We start from the raw sequence: 24,686 nt of genomic DNA on the forward strand, positions 1-24,686 counted from the left end.
TTTGTAAATGTCTTTCAAATACCCACATCACAACTGTTGTTAGCATTTCTTTAAAGGAATTATATTTCATTAGATGATATAATCATTAGAATGGGCATGTTCCCAAGATGGTGCAGTTTTTGGAAACTAGCAGAATTTTAATAAACTTCAGTTAAACGAACCATACCCATCAGCAAGAATTTAAATAATACTCATTGTGCAGACTTCCACGAAAACGGCAGGCAAGACTATTCAAGTGTGAGACTTGGCCTCTGCCCTTAAATGTGAGTCTGTATATCTCTGAAACCAAGGGACTCTCTCTGTTATCCTTTGGTGTATTTATAATGATTTTCTATCAGAACCCAAAGATATTCTGCATGGGAAGATTCATATTCTGATAAGGAAAGGAAAGCTATAAAGAGCATCAGGGTCAGTTTAACAAACAGAGGCACTTCAGGAATGGCAAATGACTAAAGCTTGGCTTTTTCTTGGTCCTGGTCCTGAAAAGATAGACTAAGAAGAAAGAAAAAAAAAATGAATGCCTTTCGTTTCCAGTGCCTGTCTAGGCTCTTTTCAGTGCCCAGCTGGGATTGGCAGGACCTTCCTCCAAAAGCAGTAATGAAAACCAGACCTCCTGGGACCTGCTTGAAGCATAAAGGAGCTCAAAGTCAAGGCCAGAAAACAGCTGGGGTGGGTGGGAGTCAGCTTGGGGGTATGGTGATGGATCACATTGATGGGCTGCTTCTTTCAGACAGTGGTCTTCCTCGTTTCACCTCCCAATCTTTGGTCACTTTATCTTTGCACTGTGGCCAAGAAAGATATGAATACTTACTTAAGGCCATCACTTTTCCTGGGCTGTTGCTATCGTGCTTAAAAAAATGAGGCGCCGTCTTGTTTCCTTTTCCTAATGAAGAAACTCTCAGCTAAGATGACTTAACATGGATTTGATTTCAAAATACACCTAGCTCTTTCCTCGTTCAGATCACCTCCTGGCATTACCTTATTGCTGCGTTCAATCCCAACATAATCGGCCTCTTCTGGAATGATCACAAAGAGCTCGGCTTCGTAGGCACCTTCCCCTTCGTTTCTCGCATTGATTATGAGCATAATGTGGTTTTCATCTCCAATGATGACCTGGTGCTTATCTCTAAAAACGCAGTTTAAAAAGAATCATTAGGTATGATATATCTCTGGATGCATGGATGTTTTATCTAAGGACTTAGAGGAAGATGTGAACATGCAAGACTGAGAGAAAAACAAGATTCATTGACATGAGGCGGTGATCAGAAGAATTAAAACTGTCAGGATGGGAAGGGTAGGAAAACACCCCAGGGTAAATGTTTAACCACCAGTTCTCCAAACTAGTGGTTACTGGTGGAGGGGGGAGGGGCAATACTGAGGTCAGGGAGTGGGAGACACACACTACTGGCTAAGTTAGGCTCAAGGATTGTATTGAACAATGTGGGGTATATAGCCTGTAGTTTGTAATAACTATAAATGGAAAGTAACCTTTAAAACCTGTATAATAAATAAATAAACAACCAGTTCTCAAAAAATAAAAATTAAACCTACGACCTACAGCATTTGCTGATTGCAGTGGTATAAATCCTCTCATTGTCATCAATTTTCAGCTACCCACATACTTAACAGTCTGCCAGCAAAAACTGAAAATCTCAAGATTCGGCTCACGAGCCAGAAGGAGGGAGCTTCAGTCCATCCATGAAAACCTCCCATAAGAGGAAGACAGACAGCAGGAAGAGAAGGAGAGAGGTGATTTAGAAAGTTCGAGGAGGAGGCGTGGGCAACACAAAGGGGAACCTAAGAGGGAAGAAGGAGGCAGACAAAAGATCTCAAACAACTACTGGAAGATTGGGAGGTATTTTGAAGAAATTTAATTCCCTCCAAACTTCTTATCGAACCAGCATTTGGAAAAGCCTACTTTTGACCCTTAATCGAAGATATTGCTTTGGACACTCGCTAAATTATGAAATTTGGAAAAGGTCCCAATGAGCGGTTACCAAGAAGATTCCACACTGGCAGTGAGATAGGTCCTGGGGTGGGTCTGGGTTGAAGGAGGTGCAGAGGAGCACATTTTTACTGGATGCTCTTTGATTCCTATTTGATTTTGTGACATCTTCAGCTTTACTTCATCAAGTGCCACTAACATTTTTTTCTCCATCAAATCAAAACTGCTTTTGTTTTGACCATATTAAAGATGCCTCTAAGTCACAGGGTGCTGCAGAAATGGGTTTGGCAAAGATGTGGATGGAACTGGCTTGTCTGAATCCTTTGATCACAAGACAGAGGCAAATAAAGTTTCTTCCTATGCTTTTTCTGCCATAGGATATTTACCCCTTAGACCTATTTATTCCCCTAATACAATGCAGTCAGAACCAGTGCTGGACTGCTGTGTCTCCATCACAAGCCACGGAGAAGTCCTTTGATTCTTTTTTTTCTAATGAAATAGTTTGTAATTTATTCTTTAGACTATTCCAATAGTACATTTCTTGGATAAGAATGTTTTATTTAAACTTTTTGATATAGGGAGTTTTCATGGTATTGTAACACAAAAAAAGATAAGATTCCATCTGATGACAAGTTAATATCTGTGACAAGCTAGTTTGCATACATACCCTGGTCATGGCTAAATAAGGTGAAAATTAAACAAGACTTTACGAAGGGCATAGTATTATAACGCCAGAGTTCAGAAAGTACTACCTTGTGTATTCTAATCGCCATTCCTTTTTAATTAGTAGAAAGTATAACATTTAAATTTAATAAATTAAGATATTTTTACTGCAAGAAATAATCACATTATCTGTAATGTGCCCCTTGAATGCTTCTATGTGCCCCCTGAATGCGTCTAAGTGAAAATGCGGTTTCTATTTCTTTGCTGTTTAGTCCCTAAGTCGTATCCAACTCTTTGTGATCCTGTGGACTGTGGCCCACCTGCTTCCTCTGTTTGTGGGATTTCCCAGGCAAGAATACTAGAGTGGGTTTCCATTTCCTTCTCCAGGGGCTCTTTTTGACCCAGGGATCTAATCAACATCTCCTGCATTGGTAGGCAGATTCTTTATCACTGAACCACCAGGGAAGCCATAAACTTTTAATTAAATATTTTAAGAAGTCTTAAATGATGAGTTATATGAATCAACTGGGGAAAACGCTAGAATTTTTGATAGTAAAGGTTTATTCAGAATTGAAACAATTTCACTTCCTTATTAAAAAACATACTTTTGTGTGTGTGACATAAAAAAACACTTTTTATTTTAAGACAATTATTGATTCACATGCACTTATAAGAAATAACACTGAGATCCCATGTGTCCTTTCCTCAGTTGCCCCCCAAAGGTAACATCTTTAAAACTATAATGAATCCTATTAACAGCATATGGCCATTTAAAAAAAAATGCATTTATTTACTATTTACTTGGCTGTATTGGATTGAGTGGTAGAGAGAAGGATTTTTCATCGCCACACAGGGACTTTCTCATTGTGGTGCCTGGGTTTAGTTGCTCCACAGCATATGGGATCTTGGTTTCCCCACCAGGGATCGAACCCATGTTCCCTGCACTGCAAGGTGGATTCTTAACTACTGGACCACCAGGGAAGTTCCAGGACACTGCCCTTTGATTCCTATTTGATTCTGTGACATCTTCAGCTTTACTTCATTATGTGACATTAACATTTTTTTCCCAGTAAATCAAAATCGCTTTTGTTTTGACCTGCCAATGTAGGGAGGGCTTCCCTGGTGGCTCAGATGGTAAAGACTCTGCCTGTAATTCAGGACACCCAGGTTCAATCCCTGGATAGGGAAGATCCCCTGGAGAAGGAAATGTCAACCCACTCCAGTATTCTTGCCTGGAGAATTCCATAGACAGAGGAGCTTGGCACGCTACAGCCCATAGGGTCACAGAGTCAGACACAACTGAGTGACTAACAATGGGTTCCCTGCATTGCAAGGTGGATTCTTTATCACTAGACCACCAGGGAAGTCCCAGGACACTGCCCTTTGATTCCTATTTGATTTGTGATATCTTCAGCTTTACTTCATTGAGTCACATTAACATTTTTTTTTCCAGTAAATCAAAATTACTTTTGTTTTGACCATTTTAAAGATGCCTCTGAGTCATAGGGAGCTGCAAAAACGGTTCAGCAAAGGTATTGATGGAACCAGCCTGTCTGAATCCTTTGCCCACAAAACGGAGGCAAATAAATACAACCGGAACCACCCAGAGATGAGTTAACTTTGAACAAAAACATTTCCCCCTACTTTTGCTGAAAGATGAAACAGCCCAGGCAATGTCTTAGGGTGTCTCACTGGACACCAATGACAAAGATACTAACCCAAACCACAGGCTAGCCCAAAGGGTAGCTAAGCTCAAGAATTTCAGGCAGCACATTTTGGGTAGTAGTTGGAAGTGTATACTTTCTCCAGGGAAGCTTTAAATAAACACCTGTATTCCATTAGATAAAATGGACAAGTTTATTTATTTAAACTTACGGTCTAGCTGACAGCTTCAAGTCAGGAATGCACATGTTATCTTCTCCGCAGTCGACCAGGATGTGAGCCTGAGTTGTGCAAACATGTATCAGAAAGAATCTGAGAAAACCCACATCCCATCCTTTTTCTTGAAAATTATGAATGATCCCACAAGTTAAACCAAAGCTTTCCTTGCACTCTGCTTGAGTCCACCCAGCTAGAAACTGTGTTTGGCAGTGACCTTCCCATATAGGTTAGTTTACTTAAAAGCCCGATTCCAATTCAATCTGAAATGTCTGTAAAGAATGCTACTCTGGCAGTGTTTTGAGGATTACAGGCTGTATTGCTTCTATTACAGTCACATTTTGAACAAATTAAATCTTGGTTGCACAAGGGGAAGGGCTTCCGAAAACACAGGGATGCGGTATTTCAAGAAACGTGTTCGGAAAATCTCCCAAATGTTATAAGCGTGTGTGCAGGAATGAAAACAAAATGGGATGGATTTTGCCTTAAGGTCATGGGAGCAGTGCCCAGGGCCTGACTGAGATTATACCATCCAAGATGGTCCAGGATCTACCTGTTCAGTAACAACGTTGTCCCCGTAGTAGTTCAATATTGGTTTCACCTCCAGACCTTCTTGAAAAGTGGACTCATCCAAACTGTAATTCAAACTAATGTTGATTGGAGATAATTTGTCTCGGAATTCAGTCTCATCCTAGAGAAAATAATCACAAACTCAAGAAAGGCTCTGCAAGATGTTAGCTGCTGAAAGGCAGACAACATTTGATTTCGCTCAATGCAAGTGAATGATGAAGTAATTACCACCCCAGCAGGCTTAGGCACATGCTGATGGATGTAGCACAGAAGAGCCAGCTTCATGAATCTATGTTCAGAGACGGGGTCATTTAGAGCTGTGCCTTTGATGAAATACATACTTCCAGTGGCAATCTTTAGGTTCTCCAGGTCTTCAGCAATTCACACGAATGGGTCAAATCACATAGTTAAAAGCTTATGTTTGTGCTCAGACATGTCTGACTCTTTGTGACCCCATGGACTGTAGCCCGCCAAGCTCCTCTGCCCATGGGATTTCCCAGGCAAGAATACTGGAGTGGGTTTCCATTTCCTTCTCCAGGGCATCTTCCCAACCCAGGGATGGAACCTGGGTCTCCTGCATTGTAGGCAGACTCTTTACCACTGAGCCACCACAGAAGCTCTATACATAAGAAATAGATGCACAGTAAAAGTCACTGAGAGTTTCATGAACTGGGACTTTTATTTTGATGAGGTCAGCAGAATTTTTAAGCCCTCTTGTGCTCAGAGAAAGAAAACCTCTCCATTCTCTTCCTTTCTCATCATTTCTTTAAAGTCCTCATTTGTATGAATTTCAAAACACCTTCAGAACATCTGAAGTTCCCTTAGAAAAGAACCAGAACTTTCCTGGGAGTGAGTGGGTAGCTCCAGCAATAAGGTCTGGGCACACAGAAGCTCCCAAACTGTGGAGTAGGCATGCCAGCCTTCAGATGCTTGCCAGCATCAGTCATAATGAGACACAGGGGTCGTGCTGGCTTTTCATTCCAGAATGTGTTTTTTAAAATTAACTTTTATTGGAGTATAGTTGTTTTACAATGTTGTGTTAGTTTCTGCTGTACAGCAAAGTGAATCAGCCATGCATATACATAGACCCCTTCTTTTTGGAGATCCTTCTCATTTAGGTCACCAAGAGCACTGAGTAGGGTTTCCAGAGCTATACAGTAGGTTCTCATTAGTCATCTACTTTATTTGTAAACTCTGCTTTCTGTGGGTTTTCCGTTATTATGTCCCCTCAAAGAGAAGACCAACTGAAAAGAGTCTTTACCACCTTATCATTGGTAAGAAGATGAAATAACTGTATCATACACATTTTGGCTCTTTAATTTAATGGAGGCTTAGGAGTTATTGTAAAAATACATTGCCTTACAATCTAAATGTCCATCGACAGAGGAATGGATAAAGAAGTGGATAAATGTGGTACATTTATACAATGGAATATTACTCGGCCATTAAAAAGAATGAAATAATGCCATTTGCAGCAACATAGATGGATGTAGAGGTTGTCAAACTGAGTGAAGTTAAGTCAGAGGAGAAACATCGTATGACATCTCTTATAGGTGGAATCTAAAAAGAAATGATACAGATGAACTTACAAAACAGAAAGAGACTTGCAGACTTCGAGAAGGAACTAATAGTTGCCTGTACACACTGCTATATTTAAAAATGGATAACCAACAGGACCTACTGTGTAGCACAAGGAATTCTGCTCAATGTTATGTGGAAGCCTGGATGGGAGGAGAGTTTGGGGGAGAATGGATACATGTATAGGTATGTCTGAGTCCCTTTGTTGTTCACCTGAGACCATCACAACATTGTTATACTCCAATACAAAATAAAAAGTTTTTTAAAAAAGAATGCATTGCTTTAAAAATATAATTATAACTTACTTTCAATAAAGCCTTTGACTGCCTCACCCTTTTCCTGAGTTGGCTCAGAGATGCACCTTGATAAAATCTGGCCAAACATCCTCATGCAGGATTAAAGTTCAAATAAATTGTGTCTGACTTTCGTGTTTTAGGGAGGGGGAGGAAGAAATGAAAACCACCTGAGTTAGTATTAAGACTAAGAGTATATTCAAAACAAGAAGCAGCTTAGCAGAAATTAATGCAACATTATAAATTAACTATAATAAAAAATTAAAAGAAAAAAATAAAAATTAAAAGAGAAAAAGAAGAAGCTTAGGAAGTAACGGCAATACAGTATTAGGTTGACTGAAGTCAGGCTCAACATAGTAGTGTGTGGCCCTCAAGTTTCCTCTGATCAAGTGAAAATAGGTGTGGGTCTATGAGAACCGCTGCTGCTGCTGCTTAATCATTTCAGCTGTGTCCGACTCCATGTGACCCTATGGACTGCAGCCTGCCAGGCTCCTCTGTCTGCGAGATTCTCTAGGCAAGAGTACTAGAGTGGGTTGCCATGCCCTCCTCCAGGGGATCTTCTCTACCCAGGAATTGAACCCAGGTCTCCTGCATTGCAGGCAGATTCTTTACCATTGAGCCACCAGGGAAGCCCATGAGAACCACTGTGATGGTTTAAATGGAGAAAAATGATTGGAGTTTTGATTTGAATGTGAGAGGCCAAAAAGGTTTGATTCTGGAACACTTACTCGAAGGTAAACGATAAAATCCTGGCACTGGAGGGATTTCTGCCCTTTTACCACGAGAGGGAAGACGAGATGTGACTGATGGTTATCAAGGAAGAGCGTACGTTTAATGGCTCCTTTTTGTTTCAGGGTGTCTAACTGCACCTCAGCGGTCAGGCCTAAAGGACAGAAAGACGTAAAGCAAATATAATCCAGAAAGGAAAAGTATTCAGTGAATGCAATGCTTTATCAGAGAGAATTCCCATTTCAACTTGCTTATTCAGGAAACATTTTTGCCATAGTTGGGATCAAAAACAATACATGAGCTGTGTAGATTTGATAAAATACTCCCCAAACTTAAAAACTTGTTTTATGATGACTTTGGTTTTGCACAAAGTCATTTTCCCCCATAATTGTATCTATTTTTATAGACAATACCAATTATTCAAGGAATATTTAGTAGAAGTTCCCATATATATAATAGAACTTTTTGTGTGAATAAAGAGCTCTTTGAGAGTTTCACATGGTCTATGCAGTGAAGTGCTTGTGCTTAGTTGCTCGTCATATCCGACTCTTTGCGACCCCATGGACTGTAGCCTGCCAGGCTCCTTTGTCCATGGGATTTTCCAGGCAAGAATACTGGAGTGGGTTGCAATTTCCTTCTCCAGGGGATCTTCCAGACCCAGGAATCAAACCTGCACCTCCTGCATTGCAGGTGAATTCTTTACCCACTGAGCCATCGGGGAAGTCCACTTACTAGTGAATTTTCTTAATATGGTAGAGGAGTAGAAAATGAAAATATGCTCACCTATTGTGTTTGCAATGTTCTGGCCTGCCACAGATGCACACACTTTTAAAGAAAAGCTAGAGAAAATAATAGTTAATAGTTTTCTGGTTAATAAACTTTTCAGTTTGAAGCAGCAATCTTTCTTTTCTTCACCCCAGATAAACAAAAATGTTATTTTTCCTCTATACTTCTCTTAGTACACACACAATTAAACAAATAAATATGCACATATTTATTATTTATTGATTGATATATATATACATATATATATCTCACAAGTCTAACACAATTAAGAAAGGTGATATTATTACTTAGGAAGGTAATACTTGGAAATATTACTGCTGCTGCTAAGTCGCTCCCATTGTGTCCAACCCTGCGTGACCCCATAGACTGCAGCCCACCAGGCTCCCCAGTCCCTGGGATTCTCCAGGCAAGAACACTGGAGTGGGTTGCCATTTCCTTCAAGGCATGAAAGTGAAAAGTGAAAGTGATGTTGCTCAGTCGCGTCCGACTCTTAGCGACCCCATGGACTGCAGCCCACCAGGCTCCTCCATCCACGGGATTTTCCAGGCAAGAGTACTGGAGTGGGGTGCCATTGCCTTCTCCAGAAATATTACTAGAGTTCAACTAATTTAATGAGTGGATTCATTAATCAATTACTTGCTATCTTTATTCAAGAAAGACATATAAATATCTTCCATGTGCTAGGAAGTAAAGAATTGGGCAGAATAGTAAGGGGGCACCTTAGTGATACAGCCTGGAGGTGACCCCAATTTGAGGAATCTGAAGGAATCTGGTATGTTTGGTGCATTAGAGCAGGACCAGGAAGCTGAAGAAAGTGAGGCTTGGTCAATCAGTAGGGAACAGGACTTTGAAAATCACAGTAAAGAAGCCTGCACTTGGATCTGGCCATGGAGGGAATGAGGACTGGCCAGTGGTCTCTGCCTGCCTGTGGCTTGTGCTAAACTCCCTATGGAAAAATGTCAAGCTCTAAAAGCCAGCATTCACGAGGAGGCTTTTTTGCATTTCTAAGGAAGTGAAAATACAAGAAAATACTTAAGCATGATTTAATGACAGCCTTAACATTGTTTATTAGTAAATACTATAGTATGATTTGAACATTTCTACAGAATCCAAAAGGAGAAAATAATCCCTCGTTGTGTTTTAATTATGTGTCATCTTCCTGTGTCAAATATAATGAAGATGTGACACATCTGGGATTCATCGAGCTCCCGTGACCTCAGTCAATGTCTCCCTTCAGGGTAAATAATTTGCCACATACCATTAAGCCAAACGTTTCCCGAGACATCTCTGCTATTTCAAGTGTTTGTACCACATCCCCAGAGAAATCACAAATTCCAGCCCACTTCTACTTCAGTTGGAATTACTCAAGAAAGATGAATAGTGAATCACATCTTTAAATTTTGTAGCAGGTCTGGCTTTCAAAGCTGGAATTTTTTTCTGTGTCTGACTTTATTTGGAAGTACTTGGTTACATGTTAAAATTGTACATTGGCTTTTTTTTTTTCTGTTCATCCTTACACCAAACAGACAAAACTCATTAGCTTGTATAAGATAAATTTGTATTTGTAATAAAATGATCTATATGTAGACTGAAATAATTTTACATACAGTATTTTGTTTAACACAAGTAAGAAACAGAAAAATTTTTGCAAAATAAAGTTATGAATGTGAACATTGTCTCCTCTTTGGGAGAAGAATTTGATTGAGAAATGATGTTATCAGTTGAAGGGTTACTTTTGATTTACGAAGTATGTGTGTGTGTGTGCGCGCGCATGCGCTCAGTCGTACCCAACTCTTTTGCGACCCCATGGACCAGAGCCTACTAAGTTCCTCTGTCCATGGGATTTACCAGGCAAGAGTACTGGAGTGGGTTGCCATTTCCTTCTCCAGGGAATTTTCCCAACCCAGGGACTGAACCTGCGTCTCTGTGTCTCCTACATTACCCTAGTGCCACTTGGGAAGTTCCGTCGGTGTTACTCTAAACTTAGTTCCCCCTCTCTGTTACCTTTATATCATTAAGTGGACGATTTTAGCTTTTTCATACTGAATTATTGATAACAGCAGTCCAACCTACACATTTTGTTTACAGATGTTTTTAAGCCAAAAAAAAGAGTTGCCAAGTTATAACTTTCACAGCACTCTGTTCTGATGGAAAAAGAAAACCTCACTGAAATATTCATTCTGAATTTAGAAAAATATTTCTCTTCTATATAAACACACACATGTTCTTCATGTGTATATTGTTTTTAGGCCATGCAGCATGTGGGATCTTAGTTCCCCGAACAGGGATTGAACTTGCATCCCCTGCAGTGGAAATGTGCATAGTCTTAACCACTGGACTGCCAGGAAGTCCTCACCATATGTTTTATGAAACAGATTATTAAGTACACTTACATGTCTTCATCTAATTACAATAAACATTTGAGTTGTTGGGGAAAGCTGTGAATGATTATTAAATTATAATTAAAATTTTAAACTGTTGGGCTATACTTCTGGTGCATCAGAAGTAGGAAAGTATATCACAAATCCTCTAACACTAGTCCTAACCTGATGCAATAATGGTTGGAATAATTATTCTGTGAAGTAATGGTGTTCATAGCCACGTATGGAGGAGGAAGAATGAAATAAATGTGAAACGGGACTTAAAAATACAAAGCACTTCAGTTTTCAATAGAACTAATTCAATACTCTTTCAATGATAGCTAATAATAGATTTTACACAAAGTTAGGTGTAACTGAAAAGTTTTTTTCAAATTTGAAAAGGGGACAGTTTATGAACTTCTACATTTGTAAAATATTTTTTATTAATTTTAATTTTTCTCATTCAATAACAATTATATGAATATTTATAGGCTGGCTTTATTTTGTTTTCTAGTTTAGAAATGCAAGTAGCAGAAACTTTATAAACCTACATAGCTTTTTGAAAGGTACAGAAATTCACATAGAGGGAAATGGAGAACTATTTCCCAGTTCTAGAGGAACTATTAAGTTCCTATTAAGTTTAATTTAAGTTTCTATTAAGTTTAGAGGTTGACTTAAGAGCTTTCATATGTACAATATAAAATTATATCAAATACAGACAAAAACTACAGAAAAGAAAATCAACAAATACCTTTCAATCATTTTGGAAATACTGAACTAAATTCCTATAATAAATCTTAAAAAGTATTGGAGAAACACATTTGAGACTGAACCCGCTGCTAATTTCGCATCTTCTAACACTCTGAGTCGCCCATTCAAAATTTTTTCATGTGAAAATGAAACATCTTTCAGAAAATGGATGCAACAGAACCAAATAAGTAACTGTTATTTGCCCACATAACAAATTGTATTTTATCTAAGTAATCTGATTTAATGCAACAAGAGTTCATGAAAAAAAAAATTCTTGTTGAAAAGTAATATTCTTTCCACAAGACCAAACAGATCCTATGATCTGTTGAAAACACCAAAAACTTAAAAAAAATTCAAAAACCAAAAAATCCCTAGAAAAGATAATCTAGTTCATAGGAAGATTTTACACCAGAGTGTGCCCTACACATATGCTTTAAAGAACTCAGTCTAGAAGTCCATTCAGTCATGAACATGCAAACAGAGACGTGGGGACACGTGCTCAAGTAGTCCTCATTCTTCCTTTCATGTTCATTTCATCCAGGGTTCAGAGAGATGCTGGCTTTTTCACATATTTGTTCAGAGCAGGCTTTCATTATAATACTTTATGGTTTCATACCCTTTTAAAATGTGCCCAGGGCATTTCCCAGTTACTTTCAGAAGCTGGTTGAGGGGAAGACAGTCCTCCCCAAATTGAGAGGTCCCAGCAAAGGAATTCTTCAAGGTCGTCCACACCCCTTATCCTCCACCCTTAAAGGCTCTGATTCCTGTATGAACCCCTGTCCAGAGGCCATGAGCAACATGCTGAAACTGGCTGGGAATACATTCTATAACAGTGGTCCCCAACCTTTTTGGCACAAGGAATTGATTTCATGGAAGACAGTTTTTTTCATGGAGCAGGGGTTAGGGGAGATGGTTTCAGGATGATTCAAGGGCTTACATTTACAGTGAACTTTGAAGTGAAGTGAAGTGAACTCGCTCAGTCGTGTCCAACTATTTGCGACCCCGTGGACTGTAGCTGGCCAGGCTCCTCTGTCCATGGGATTCTTCAGGCAAGAATACTGGAGTGGGTTGCCATTTCCTTCTCCAGGGAATCTTCCCAACCCAGGGATCAAACCCTGGTCTCCCACATGGCAGGCAGATGCTTTATCTTCTGAGCCACCAGGGAATTCCCTGTGAACTTTACTTCTAATCTAATGCTGACGCTAGTTTGACAGGAGGTACCGGTCCACAGTCTGGAGGTTGGGGACCCCTGTTCTAAGGGTCTAGACTGATGTGTTCTGCATTCTGACTTCCTCAGGAACTGACCATATCATCTGAGTTATGCCATATCTTTTAGAAAATGGGGGCAGATCTAAAACACTCCAAATATTTGTTGATTTTTTGGAGTGTGTGTGTGTGTTCAGTCGTGTCTGACTCTTTGCAACCCTGTACACTATAAACCACCAGGCTCCTCTGTCCATGGGATTCTCCAGGCAAGAATACTGGAGTGGGTTGCCATTTCCTCCTAAAGGGGATCTTTCCAACCTGAGGATTGAACTCTCCAACCCAGAGATTGGGGCTTCCCTTGTAGTTCAATCAGTAAAGAATCTGTCTACAATGCAGGAGACCCAGGTTCGACTCCTGGGTCCAGAAGATCCCCTGGAGGAGGAAACAGCAACCCACTCCAGTATTCTTGCCTGGAGAATCCCACAGACAGAGGAGCCTGGCGGGCTACAGTCCATGGAGTTATAAGAGTCGGACACAACTTTGTGACTAAACCACCAAACCACCCAGGGATTGAGATGTCTCTGGCATCTCTACCTGGGAAGCCCTGGATGTTGCACAGAACTTTAAAAAGTGGGTTTGTTGCCCCAGACTAGTGACTGTGTGAGAAGTGTGGAGCAATTGGAGATGTTTACTGGGTCCTACCCTGTGCAGATGGTAGGGGGTGAGGAACTATTGGAATCTATAGCAAAGGGGGTCTTACATGGTACCTGTATTTTAGAGACCAAAAAGTCATGATCCTTGGGAGGGGGAGTAGTTTTGTTTTGTTTTGATTTCTTGATCTCGGTTTGGACAGTGGTTTTGGCTGTGTTCCAATTTTGTTCTAATGTCAGAGGGTGAGTCAGGGTGATGGTATGGTTGAATTGTGTGGAGATGTTACCAATAGGATACCCCTGTGGGTGTCTGCCTTCAAAGCAGAGAGGTATGTTATAGCCTCTGTTAAATTGGTTATAACATGCCCAGGTTGTGGGTTTGATAAGTTGCCAGGAATGAGTTCTATACATCCTTTTAAAATCTGAAGAAAGAAGGATCCTACATAGTCGGGCCCAAAAATTGTGGTTCTGGGGTCAAGCTGGGCAATTGCATAGGCTGAGACCCTGGGCCAAGCTTGTGTCTATATCAGAGAATATTACCCTAAAGCATTACCCAATAAGACAGACTTTTGACCCTGGAGGACCTACATGCCGAGAAGCAAACTGGCAGTTCCTTGAGCTGTGTTACACTCAAGTTCTATTTCTTGGTCCTTTCAGGTGACTGGCCAGATTCAGAAGGAAAATTCTCATATGTCTAAGCTGTGTTCTCCTACAGTACAGGCTAAGGAACCATAATTTTACTGCTGCTTCTGATGATGAGATCATAGCCCCCCAAATATAGGTGAGGACACAAAAATCTCTATAACATTTACCTTCCATCTCATTGTACATGTGAGGTTATAAAACTTACATCTGTCTTCAGCACAGAAAGTGAGTAATCTGACCCAATCTGACCCATTATTTAAAAAAAAGACAATACATATGTCTGGAAAGTGTTTATAAGCATATGCAAATACAAGCATCAAGATTTTTTTAATTATATTTTCAGTTTGTTTAATGTTGATTTTAGTATGCCAAGATTTTAAAAGAACTCCAAGATTCGCTTGGCTGGGAATTTTCTCAGGTTAGTTTTGTTTCTCATCTCATGTGGCGCCTGAAGATGGAGACATACCCTTCATATAAGTCGACAGTGAAAGATCAGCATTGTCTCAGTTACTTTTTTTTTTAATAGACTAACTCCTGGCTACTCGGATGTGGTGCTCAGACCGGCAGCATCAGCGCCACTTTGGAGCATCTTCAGAAACATAGTCTCAGGTCCCGCCCCTGATTTATGGCCCCCGAAGTGCAGGTTCACGAGATTCCCAGGTGATCTGAGTTCACACAAGAGGGCAAGAAGCACTGTAGAAACTCACCAGGCCACAGGTGCCACTGATTCTGGAATCAGGCAGGTTTTGTTTTCCAGATTGATGATCACCGGCTGCAGGAGAAGTTGGGCCCCCACCGTCACAACTGGCCTCGCTCTGCAGGGAAAAGATGCACGGCTTTAACCAGTCCCGCGAGCAGCAGGCAGAAGCCACTGCCAACATTTCCAGCCCCAGTGCCAAGAGTTCCCCTCACTGCGTGAACAGGTGGGCTCAGGATTCAACCAGCTACGTTCAGACACCTCTGGTTGCTCATGAATATTATGGAGCTGTGAGACCGTGGAGCAAAGCCACATTCACGGACCTGCTCTGTCTATGGAGTGCTCACACTATTTTGGTGACATGGCTATGAAATACTTCCCTGGGATCTGCTAGTCTATCCACATTCACATCTGAATATGAAGAAATACATCCTCCTACAGTCACTTGCATCACACCTGTAAGTACTTGAATTTTTTTTAATTTGGAGGTGCCAGGTCTTAGTTGTGCCATGTGGGATCTAGTTCCCTGACCAGGGATTGAACCTGGGTTCCCTGTGTTGGTAGTATGGAGTCTTAGCCACTGGACCACCAGGGAAGTCCCTGCATAGGGACTTTTAAATGTTTTTTGCTTTGTTATTTTTTTACTTTTTAAAAAAATTTATTTAGTTTTAATTGAAGGATAATGGCTTTAAAATATTGCATTGGTTTCTGCCATACATCAACATGAATCAAGCCATAGGTATATACGTGTCCCCTCCCTCTTGAACCTCCCTCCCACCTCCCACCCCATCCCACCCCTCTAGGTTGTCATAGAGCATCAGTTTGAGCTCCCTGACTCATACAGCGAATCCCCTACAGCCTATTATACAGAGTGAAGTAAGTCAGATAAAAACAAGTATCATATATAAACTCATGTATATGGACTCTAGAAAAATGGAACTGATGAACCTATTTGCAGGGTAGCAATGGAGACGCAGACATAGAGAATACACTTGTGCACACAGCGGGAAGGAGAAGGTGGGACAAATGGAGAAAGTAATATGCAAACATACACACCATATGTAAAATAGATAGCCAGTGGGGATTTTTAAATGTTGATTGGCAATTTTCTAGCCAAGCTTTGCAGATTGACCTAAACCCTTGAGGGTGGGTGGACTCATTCTGTGCTTCATACAGAGCAATGGTTCTCAAATCCTGATTGCACAACAGAAGCAGCCAACAGCTTTAAAACAGAAACCAGACCCAGGCTCACCACAGAGCAATTGAATCAGAACCCCCGGGGGTCAAGGCCAGGCACCCGAATGTCAAACACACCCTCCAGGTGATTCTGTTGTGCAGCCAAGCTGGAGGAAAGGGACTAATACAGAATAAACTCAATTCCAACCACCTAGGTGAGGATAAACCAGACAAGAAAGTAAATCACTGGGAAAGGGAATGGGGCAAATTTTTAAAGCTTGGTGCCAAGACAGAAGAGCTGGGAGCCAGATCTCCAGATGACAATGTGAGATGATGCCATGCTGCTTAAGTTTTCCTCTGACAGGTGGTAGGGCTGGGCCATGGGGCAACGCGTTGTTTAGGGCACTGCTTTAAAGGATTTCATGATTACCATAATGGTGCCTAGTGGGAATTTTCCTAAACTCCTGTATACTATCTGTACGCTGTTAGGTGATTTTTATTTTCAATATTGTGTGAGCTCCAGGCCTTGGAAAAGCAGGTTAAACAGGATTAGACACACAAGACAGAGTGTGATGTAGGTCTGATCCCTGGGAATGAACAAGGAAAGAAAAGGCAACCTGGAAAAGAAGCTCCAGCTGGGGCACTCGGGGAGGAGGATCTTAAGCTAAAGTTGCCTGTTTGTGGAGCTCCAGGTGGGCCTGTTTGTATCCCTATTGTGTCCAGTAATCGACTGGGAGCCGTTTATGGTAAACAGGGCCTTGTTGCAAATGTAGATTCAGAGCATAGTGGCTGGACCACGAGACAACTGCACTCCATCAGCTCCAAGTGCCTCTTGCCTGGAAAATCCCATGGACGGAGGAGCCTGGTGGGCTGCAGTCCATGGGGTTGCTAAAAGTTGGACAAGACTTAGGACTTCACTTTCACTTTTCAGTTTCATGCATTGGAGAAGGAAATGGCAACCCACTCCAGTGTTCTTGCCTGGAGAATCCCAGGGACGGGGGAGCCTGGTGGGCTGCCGTCTATGGGGTCGCACAGAGTCAGACATGACTGAAGCGACTTAGCAGCAGCAGCAGCTCCAAGTGCTGCTGCTTCCTGGCCACACACACAGCCCCAATCCTTCCTGTACTTTGAGCATTTCAATCACCTGATTCTCTACTCCCTGAAATGGAGAGCGGCTGGTATACATCAGCCCTCTGCAGATGTCTTAGTACTGAAGGAGATAATCCTACCTCCTTGAGGAAACCAACTTTAGAATCCCTAGGGGAGTTGACCTAGGTTTGTGCTAGGTCACGTGCCCAGAACACCTGGATCAGCTCTCTGCCTTTTGATACCTTACCTGGTATCTTACATTCCTGTATCACTTTTTTAAACATGAAAACAGAATCTCAATTTTTGATCACTGCCTACTGGTTACTTATTCTGTTTACTTTACAGGCACAGTCTCAATCCTTTTAACAAAATAACTTTATAATGTAAGTATTATGCCCATTTGACATACGGAAAAAAAAAAAAATCTGAGGCTCAGAAAGTTACAGAAACTTGCCCAAGATTACAAATGGGTGAGTGTCTGGAATGGCCAGGTTTTTCTTTTTTTTTTTTAAGCAACACAAATTTATTGACACCAAGGGATCAGGAGAAGCATGTTTTATCTGAAAGGTCTAAGGAAGGATTCATTCAGGGGTCTCTCCTAGCTTCTGAAAGTTCTTCGCTTGTGGCAGCCTAACTCCAATCTTCACATGGTCTTCTCCTTGTATGCATGTCTGTCTCTTCACAGTGCATTCTTTTTATAAGAACAACAGTCAAATTGGATTAGAGGTGCAATGGCTAGGTATTTTAAAATCCAGATCTGTCATATTTGACTTGTTCAATGCTTGTTTTTGGAGACTACCAATTCTTGGATAGTATTTCTATTTCCTAATTTAGTGTCCACACTTGATTACAGAGGCCAGGGTACATAATACCATTCCCCTGCCCCACCTTCCTTATCTATAAGCACATTTTAATTCATTTCCAAAGCAAAGAGAAGTATTTACATTGAGGGCCATCTAAAAAGTGTGTCATTTTGTAAGTTCCACTAAGATTCATATCTTATTTAACATTATGCTAGTAGAGGCTGGAAGTTTGGTCATGAGATATGAGAACAAAAACAGAAAGGTTGAAAGAAAGGGAAAAATACTGAGGGGAAAATATTCCTCCAAACTTTAAAAAGAGCATCTAAATGTTCTCCAAAATAAATAATTTAAGGCAAAACCAAAAACAAAGAGGAAATGCATCTGAAACAACTAGAAGAATGTGTCCATCAATGAAGAAATAAAGATACATATTCAACAGAATACTATTCAGCCACAAAAAGGGAAATCTTGCCTTTTGTGACAACACAGAAGGACCTTGAGAGTATTATGCTTAGTGAAAAATTCAGAAAAAGACAAATATCATATGATCTCACTTACATGTACAATCTAAAAACAAAAATCAAAATCACAAGATGAACATATAGATACAGGGAACAGATTGGTGGTTGCCAGAGATGGCAGTGAGAGGGGGTGATGGAAATGGGTGAAAGTGGTCAAAAGTACAAACGTCTAGTTATAAGTAAGTCATGGGGATTTATTATTTATAAGATAAGTCATACAGCATGGTGCTTATAGTTAATAATACCATGTTATTGTTATATATAAAGTATATTGAAAAGTTGCTAATAGGGTAGATCTTACAAGTTCTTATCACAGGCCAAAAAAAGTTGTAACTATGTGGTGATAGATGTAATTAATAAGACTTATCATGGTAATCATTTTGCAATATATACAAATATTGAATGTCATACACCTGAAGTTGCTGCTAAGTCACTTCAGTCGTGTCCGACTCTGTGTGACCCCGTAGACGGCAGCCCACCAGGCTCTGCTGTCCGTGAGATTTTCCAGGCAAGAACACTGGAGTGGGTTGCCATTTCCTTCTCCAATGCATGAAAGTGAAAAGTGAAAGTGAAGTCGCTCAGTTGTGTCCGACTCTTAGTGACCCCATGGACTGCAGCCTACCAGGCTCCTCTGTCCATGGGGTTTTTCCAGGCAAGAGTACTGGAGTGGGGTGCCATTGCCTTCTCCAACACCTGAAGTTAATATATTATAATAAAAAAAACAAATTTGCAGACCATCAACCACATACCTGTAAACTGCTACTTTTCCTGTTCCAAATGCACCCACAATTAAATCTAAAAAAAAAAACACAGAAGCACAAATTTTATAGAATTGATCAAAACTCATAATTAATTATAAATAGCACAGAGAGCAACCTGACATGCCGATTGCAGAATGAGAGTCATACAAACAAGAACAGCAAATCACGGCTTTCTTAAGGCATTTTGGAAAGGATATAGGAACTTCACTGTAACTCAATATGACACATAAATCCATAGATCTCCAACCCTACTGGACTCAGGAAGGCCAGCCTTCTAGAAATGCTTCAGATAGTCGTCATGATGCCATATCCTCCAGACCCAAGGCACACACCTTAAATCATAAGGGAAGAAGTGCCTATGTCTCTATTTCTGATTTGTAAATAAGATCATAGTGGTGACCTGAATGGGAAGGAAGTCCAAAAGGGAAGGGATATATGTATATGTATGTCTGATTCATTTTGCTATACAGTAGAAACTAACGTAAGATTGTAAAGCAACTATACTCCAATGAAAAACTAATTTAAAAAGAAAAAAGGACTTCCCTGGTGGTCCAGTGGCTAAGACTCTGTACTCCCGATGCATGTGGCCTGGGTTCAATCTCTGGTCTGGGAACTAGATCCCACATGCTGCAACTAAATAAATAAATAGAAAAAAAGGGGGAGGGAAGCATATGCTAAGTGCCTACTATGTACCAGGCTCATCACACATACTGTTTTATCATCCCCCTATCAGCAACAATCCTATAAGGCAAGTGTTTTACCAGTGAAATAGAGCAGTTTGGCTGCCATCTTACCTCAGCCTTTCGCTCTTACAAATACATGGGTGGCGAGTATGGTTTTGGCAGAGTGACTGGTAGTATATGAAATAACTGACATATTATAACAGTCTCTCCTTATTAATGGTTTTGCTTCTTTGGTTTCAGTTACCTGTGGTCAACCACAGTCTGAAAATATTAAGTGGAAAATTCCAGAAATAAACAACTCATCATCAAACTTTTAAGTTGCACGCTGTTCTGAGCAGCGTGATGAAATCTCACGCCATCCTGCCTGGGATGTGAATGACCTCTTGGTCTGGCATGTCCTATCTGTGGTCGCTTAGTAGCCAATTTGGCGTCTCAGTGCTTCTTCAAGTGACACTTATTTTACTTAATAATGGCACTAAACTGCGAGAGGAGTGATGCTAGGGACTTCCTTGGTGTTCCAGTGGTTAATACTCCACGCTTCCAATGCAGGGGGTGTGGGTTCGATCCCTGGTCAGGGGAACTAAGATCCTGCATGCTACAGGGCATGACCAAAAAAAAATTAAAAAGGAGTGATGCTAGCAATTAAAATGTGCTAAAGAGAAGCCCTAAGTGATTCCTTTAAGTGAAAAGGTGAACATTCTCCACTTAGTAAGAAACAAAATCCTACGCTAAAGCTGCTAAGATCTACAGTAAGAAAAAATCTTATATATGTGAAACTGTGAAGAAGAAAAAAAACTCATGCTAGTTTTGTGGTCCCACCACAAGCTGCAAAAGTTAAAACCGCAGTAGGTGAGAATTAATTAGCTAAGACTGAAAAGACATTGAATTTGTACAGTAAGATGTTTTGAGTGAGAGACCAGAATCACATAACTTTTATTATAGTATATAGTTATAATTGTTCTACTGTATTCTTAGTTATTGTTGTTAATCTCTGTTCCTAATTAATAAATTCATCTTTATGTACAGGGAAAAAGCATAGTATCTAGAGGGTTCAGTATTCTCCGAGGTTTCAGACATCCACTGAGACTCCTGGAACATATGCCGCCATGGATAAGCAGGGAAACTATAACAATATTAAAGAACAACAACAATGCTAATAATCAATAACACATATCAAACACTTATTCTAGGCCAGGAATCCTTTTAATGAATTTAATTTAAGTGATTCCTAGCAAGTTAAGAAGTCTTTATTATTAGCACAATTTTGCAGAAGAGGAATTTGCTTTTTGTTTTTATTTATTTTGTTGCAGTAGAGTTGCTTTACCATGTCGTGTCCATTTCTGCTGTACAACAAAGTGAATCAGCAGTATGTATACATATATCCCCTCTTTTTGGATTCCCTTCCCATTTAAATCAGCACAGAGTATTGAGTAGAATGCCACGTGCTATACAGTAGGTTCTTACTAGTGTTCTAGTTTATACATAGAGTATATACATATCAATCCCAATCTTCCAATCCACTCCTCCCCACTACATTCCCCCCTTGGTATCCATACGTTTGTTCTCTACATCTATGTTTTGGCAGAAGAGGAATTTGAGGCTTAGGGAGGAGGTTCACATATAAATTCACTGATGAGTCATAAAGAGTCAGACATGACTGAGATAATTTCACTTTCACACACATACAGAAGAGGTGAAGCTGGGTTACAGCAGGACTGGGCAACAGAGAAGTCTTAGACTCTTTGAGGAGTAATGTTCACAACAATCTCAGTGATTGGCTAATACATAGGCAGAACTCTCCATTTTTCTTAATCTCATGTCTGATGCTTATTTTTTCTCAGGAGGTGCAACCAAGCACAAATGAAAATGATCATGGCTATATCTGCAAAGTAAAATTTAGATGCAGAGATGGAAAAATTGGACTTGGCAGAATTAACAGCCACAGAAGAAAACTTACAATAGCTGAATCCATAATTGGTTAATTCCAGTAGAACTGAGGTGAAAAAATAAAAAAAGATGGGGAAACTTTTTTGGCCATGCCATATGGAAAATCAATCAAGGAATTAAATTGGTTTAATGGAGTTTGTACAGGAAAATGATTTGTAGCCACATGCCCTTGGCATTCACCTTTCCAGACAAAGGAATTGGTCAGACTGCAAGCAACTATGATCCTTCTCTAGGGGCTTCTCTTGGCTGGGCCAGGGCATTACCCTCAGCCCATGATGGATGGGGACTGGATGGATAGCTAGGTCCACGAGCTAGCAAGGCTTCTTTCTTAGGGCGACTCTAAGGCATGTGCTTCCTGTCTCCAGACTTCCCCAGTGAGACAAAGCCCTAGTTGCTCACCCAGTCAGCCTCGTGATAATAATCTTTCCTTTTCACATCTCTCTTCCCTACTTCCTTAACAATGATTTCTGGGGGTTATTCCTCAAATAAACTACTTGTTTTCTAATATTTAATGTCTTCTCTTAAAGAACCCAACCAAAGACAATAATTCTTGTTAAAAATGTTTGTTTGTTTTTTTTCCAAAAAATAGACTCATATCTTCAGGATTAGAATCAGTCAAAATATCTCTGGTTACATGGAAGAAATGTAAGTGTCCATCAACAGATGAATGGGTAAAGAAGATGGATACACATAACACACACACACACAGGACTATTAGTTGGTCATTAAAAAAATGAAATATTGCCATTTGCAGGAACATGGATGGACCTAGAGATGATTATACAGAGTGAAGTCAGAGAAAGAGAAATATTATATGATCTTACTGATATCTAAAAAATTATACAAATGAATTTATATACAAAACAGAAGTAGGCTTACAGACATAGAAAAGAAACATCAACGGGGAAAGGAAAGGGGGAGGAATAAATTAGTAGTATGGGATTAACAGATACACATCATTATACATAAAATAGATAAACAAGAATATACTGTATAGCACAGGGAACCATATTAAACATTTTTGAATGAACTATAAAGGAAAATAATCAGAACATATATATATATATCCACATAACTGAGTCACTTGGCTGTATAGCTGAAACTAACACAATATTGTGAATCAACTATACTTCAATTTAAAAAGTTGAAAGTTTCTTGTTAAATAGACACAGCATCAGATTCAGATGACAGATTCAGGACTGGACTCCAAAGATCCATGTTTTAAAAGATGTGCATGCTAATGTTTAATTGGAGAAGGAAATAGCAACCCACTCCAGCATTCCAGGCTGGAGAATGCTATGGACAGAGGAACCTGGCGGACTGTTGTCCGTGGGATTTCAAATGGTTGGACAAGCTTGAGTGACTAAATAACAACAACGTTCAACAAGTCAAATGAAGGTCATCTAGTAGGGGTCCCCAACCTCCAGGACCTAATGCCTGATGATCTGAGGTGGAGCTGATGTAATAATAATAGAAATAAAGTATACAGTAAATATAAGGCCCCTAAACCATCCCCAAGTCATCCCTGCCCCCACTCCTGGTATGTGGAAAAAGTTTCTTCCACGAAACCAGTCCCTGGTGCCAGAAAGGTTGGGGACTACTGAAGGGAGCTCCGTCTGTGAGATTAAGGAAGACAGTAAGTCAAGGGCTACCACTTGAGTATCTATGACTCATGGAATAAAACACTCTTTTCCAAGGGTTCAAATCTATAAAGTCAGAAAGCAAAGTTTCTAAGTCTACCAGTTTTGAAAACATATCAGAATTTCACCATTTTCAATGATTTTCACATTTTTTTCTGTTGACATTCATCTCTCCCTGCACAACAGTGCATTTTTGCTATGTCAGAGGAAAAAGAGCTACTGATTTGAAGAAACACAGACTCTGTTCTTCCTGTGTAATCTGAACTCCAGTATTTAGACAAGTGTAGTACAGGTGGCACTCGGTCTGATCTGTGTCTATTGACACAACACCAGACAGGAAAGTTCCATTACGAAAACTGATTCCAAGGGATCATGCGCTTTGCTTTTGTCTCCAAATAAGGTGAAATGTTTATATCTTGAGATTGGACACTTTATAAATAACAGACAAATTATAAGCATTTACTCTTTGGAAATGACCAAGAAAAAAGACTATAAGCTCTTCCAGGGCAGGGATCTTTCTTCGGGTTTGCATATCACAAAGATTTTATGGAATGGTAGGGGCTGAAATAAAGGAAGAAAGAAAGAATCTTTGCATCCACAGCACCAGGCATCGTGTCAGAAACAGGGCAGGGACTTTATCCTCCTATGAAATGGGAGGAAAAGTAATCATGAGATAACATACTGAAAAAGAGAGATGAAGGAAATGGAACAATTATTAAGACAGGCTAATGTCAACTATAATTCTGCTGAATTTTTGCCTGTGCCCTTGAAAGTGTTGGGACACACACACACACACACTCTCTCTCTCTCTCTCACACACACACACACACACTCTCACACACTCATACACTCTTCAGAGCTTGCATCATGATCAGATTGTCACTACAGAGGAGAAGCTGAGAGTCACACTCCTGACCATCAGGGGCAGGAGCGCTTTGTCTTTGGGAACTTTGATTCCTAGGCCTCAGGGTGGGAATTTTCCTACTCGGGAAAACTCAAGTAACTGGCAAAACAGGCCATGATTTTTTTTTTTTTTTTTTTTTAATGAGAATGTGGCCACAGTTATTCAGAGACTGAGAAAACAGTTATCTACCACTAAAGTATGCTTGTCTTCTGAGACACCACCTTGGTATTGTGCCTGCTGGAAAAGGCCAGAAGCATCTGTGCTCAGGGTCTTAAAATTATCAGATTTCTCTAGGGGAGGAGAATGGATCTGCTCATTTGTGTTTCTAACTAATCTGTCTTTCCAAAATATGTGACTTGTTTTGATAAGTATTATGTGACTTCCAAATACACATATGCTATTATAGATATGT

The 24,686-nt window shown here is 40.2% G+C and overlaps 1 protein-coding gene and 1 long non-coding RNA gene across 2 annotated transcripts in view; one reads left to right on the forward strand and one right to left on the reverse strand.

Moving 5' to 3' along the window:
* The window catches only part of ITGA8 (integrin subunit alpha 8), a 188,952-nt gene that overhangs the window by 81,097 nt on the left and 83,169 nt on the right, over nucleotides 1-24,686 (reverse strand). The window contains exons 14-20 of the mRNA XM_055543891.1: nucleotides 19,089-19,134; nucleotides 14,761-14,868; nucleotides 8,440-8,495; nucleotides 7,656-7,810; nucleotides 5,040-5,177; nucleotides 4,484-4,551; nucleotides 979-1,126 (exon numbers count right to left, since the gene is read on the reverse strand). Coding sequence (XP_055399866.1) covers nucleotides 979-1,126; nucleotides 4,484-4,551; nucleotides 5,040-5,177; nucleotides 7,656-7,810; nucleotides 8,440-8,495; nucleotides 14,761-14,868; nucleotides 19,089-19,134 — 719 coding nt within the window. The remainder of the gene's footprint in view (nucleotides 1-978; nucleotides 1,127-4,483; nucleotides 4,552-5,039; nucleotides 5,178-7,655; nucleotides 7,811-8,439; nucleotides 8,496-14,760; nucleotides 14,869-19,088; nucleotides 19,135-24,686) is intronic.
* Nucleotides 13,625-24,686, forward strand: part of LOC129625476 (uncharacterized) — a 107,988-nt gene continuing 96,926 nt past the window's right edge. Inside the window, exon 1 of the long non-coding RNA XR_008701462.1 lies at nucleotides 13,625-15,208. This is a non-coding gene — a long non-coding RNA (uncharacterized LOC129625476). The remainder of the gene's footprint in view (nucleotides 15,209-24,686) is intronic.

This window comes from Bubalus kerabau, chromosome 13 (assembly GCF_029407905.1).
Source record: "Bubalus kerabau isolate K-KA32 ecotype Philippines breed swamp buffalo chromosome 13, PCC_UOA_SB_1v2, whole genome shotgun sequence".
In the NCBI taxonomy this organism is placed as follows: Eukaryota; Metazoa; Chordata; class Mammalia; order Artiodactyla; family Bovidae; genus Bubalus; species Bubalus kerabau.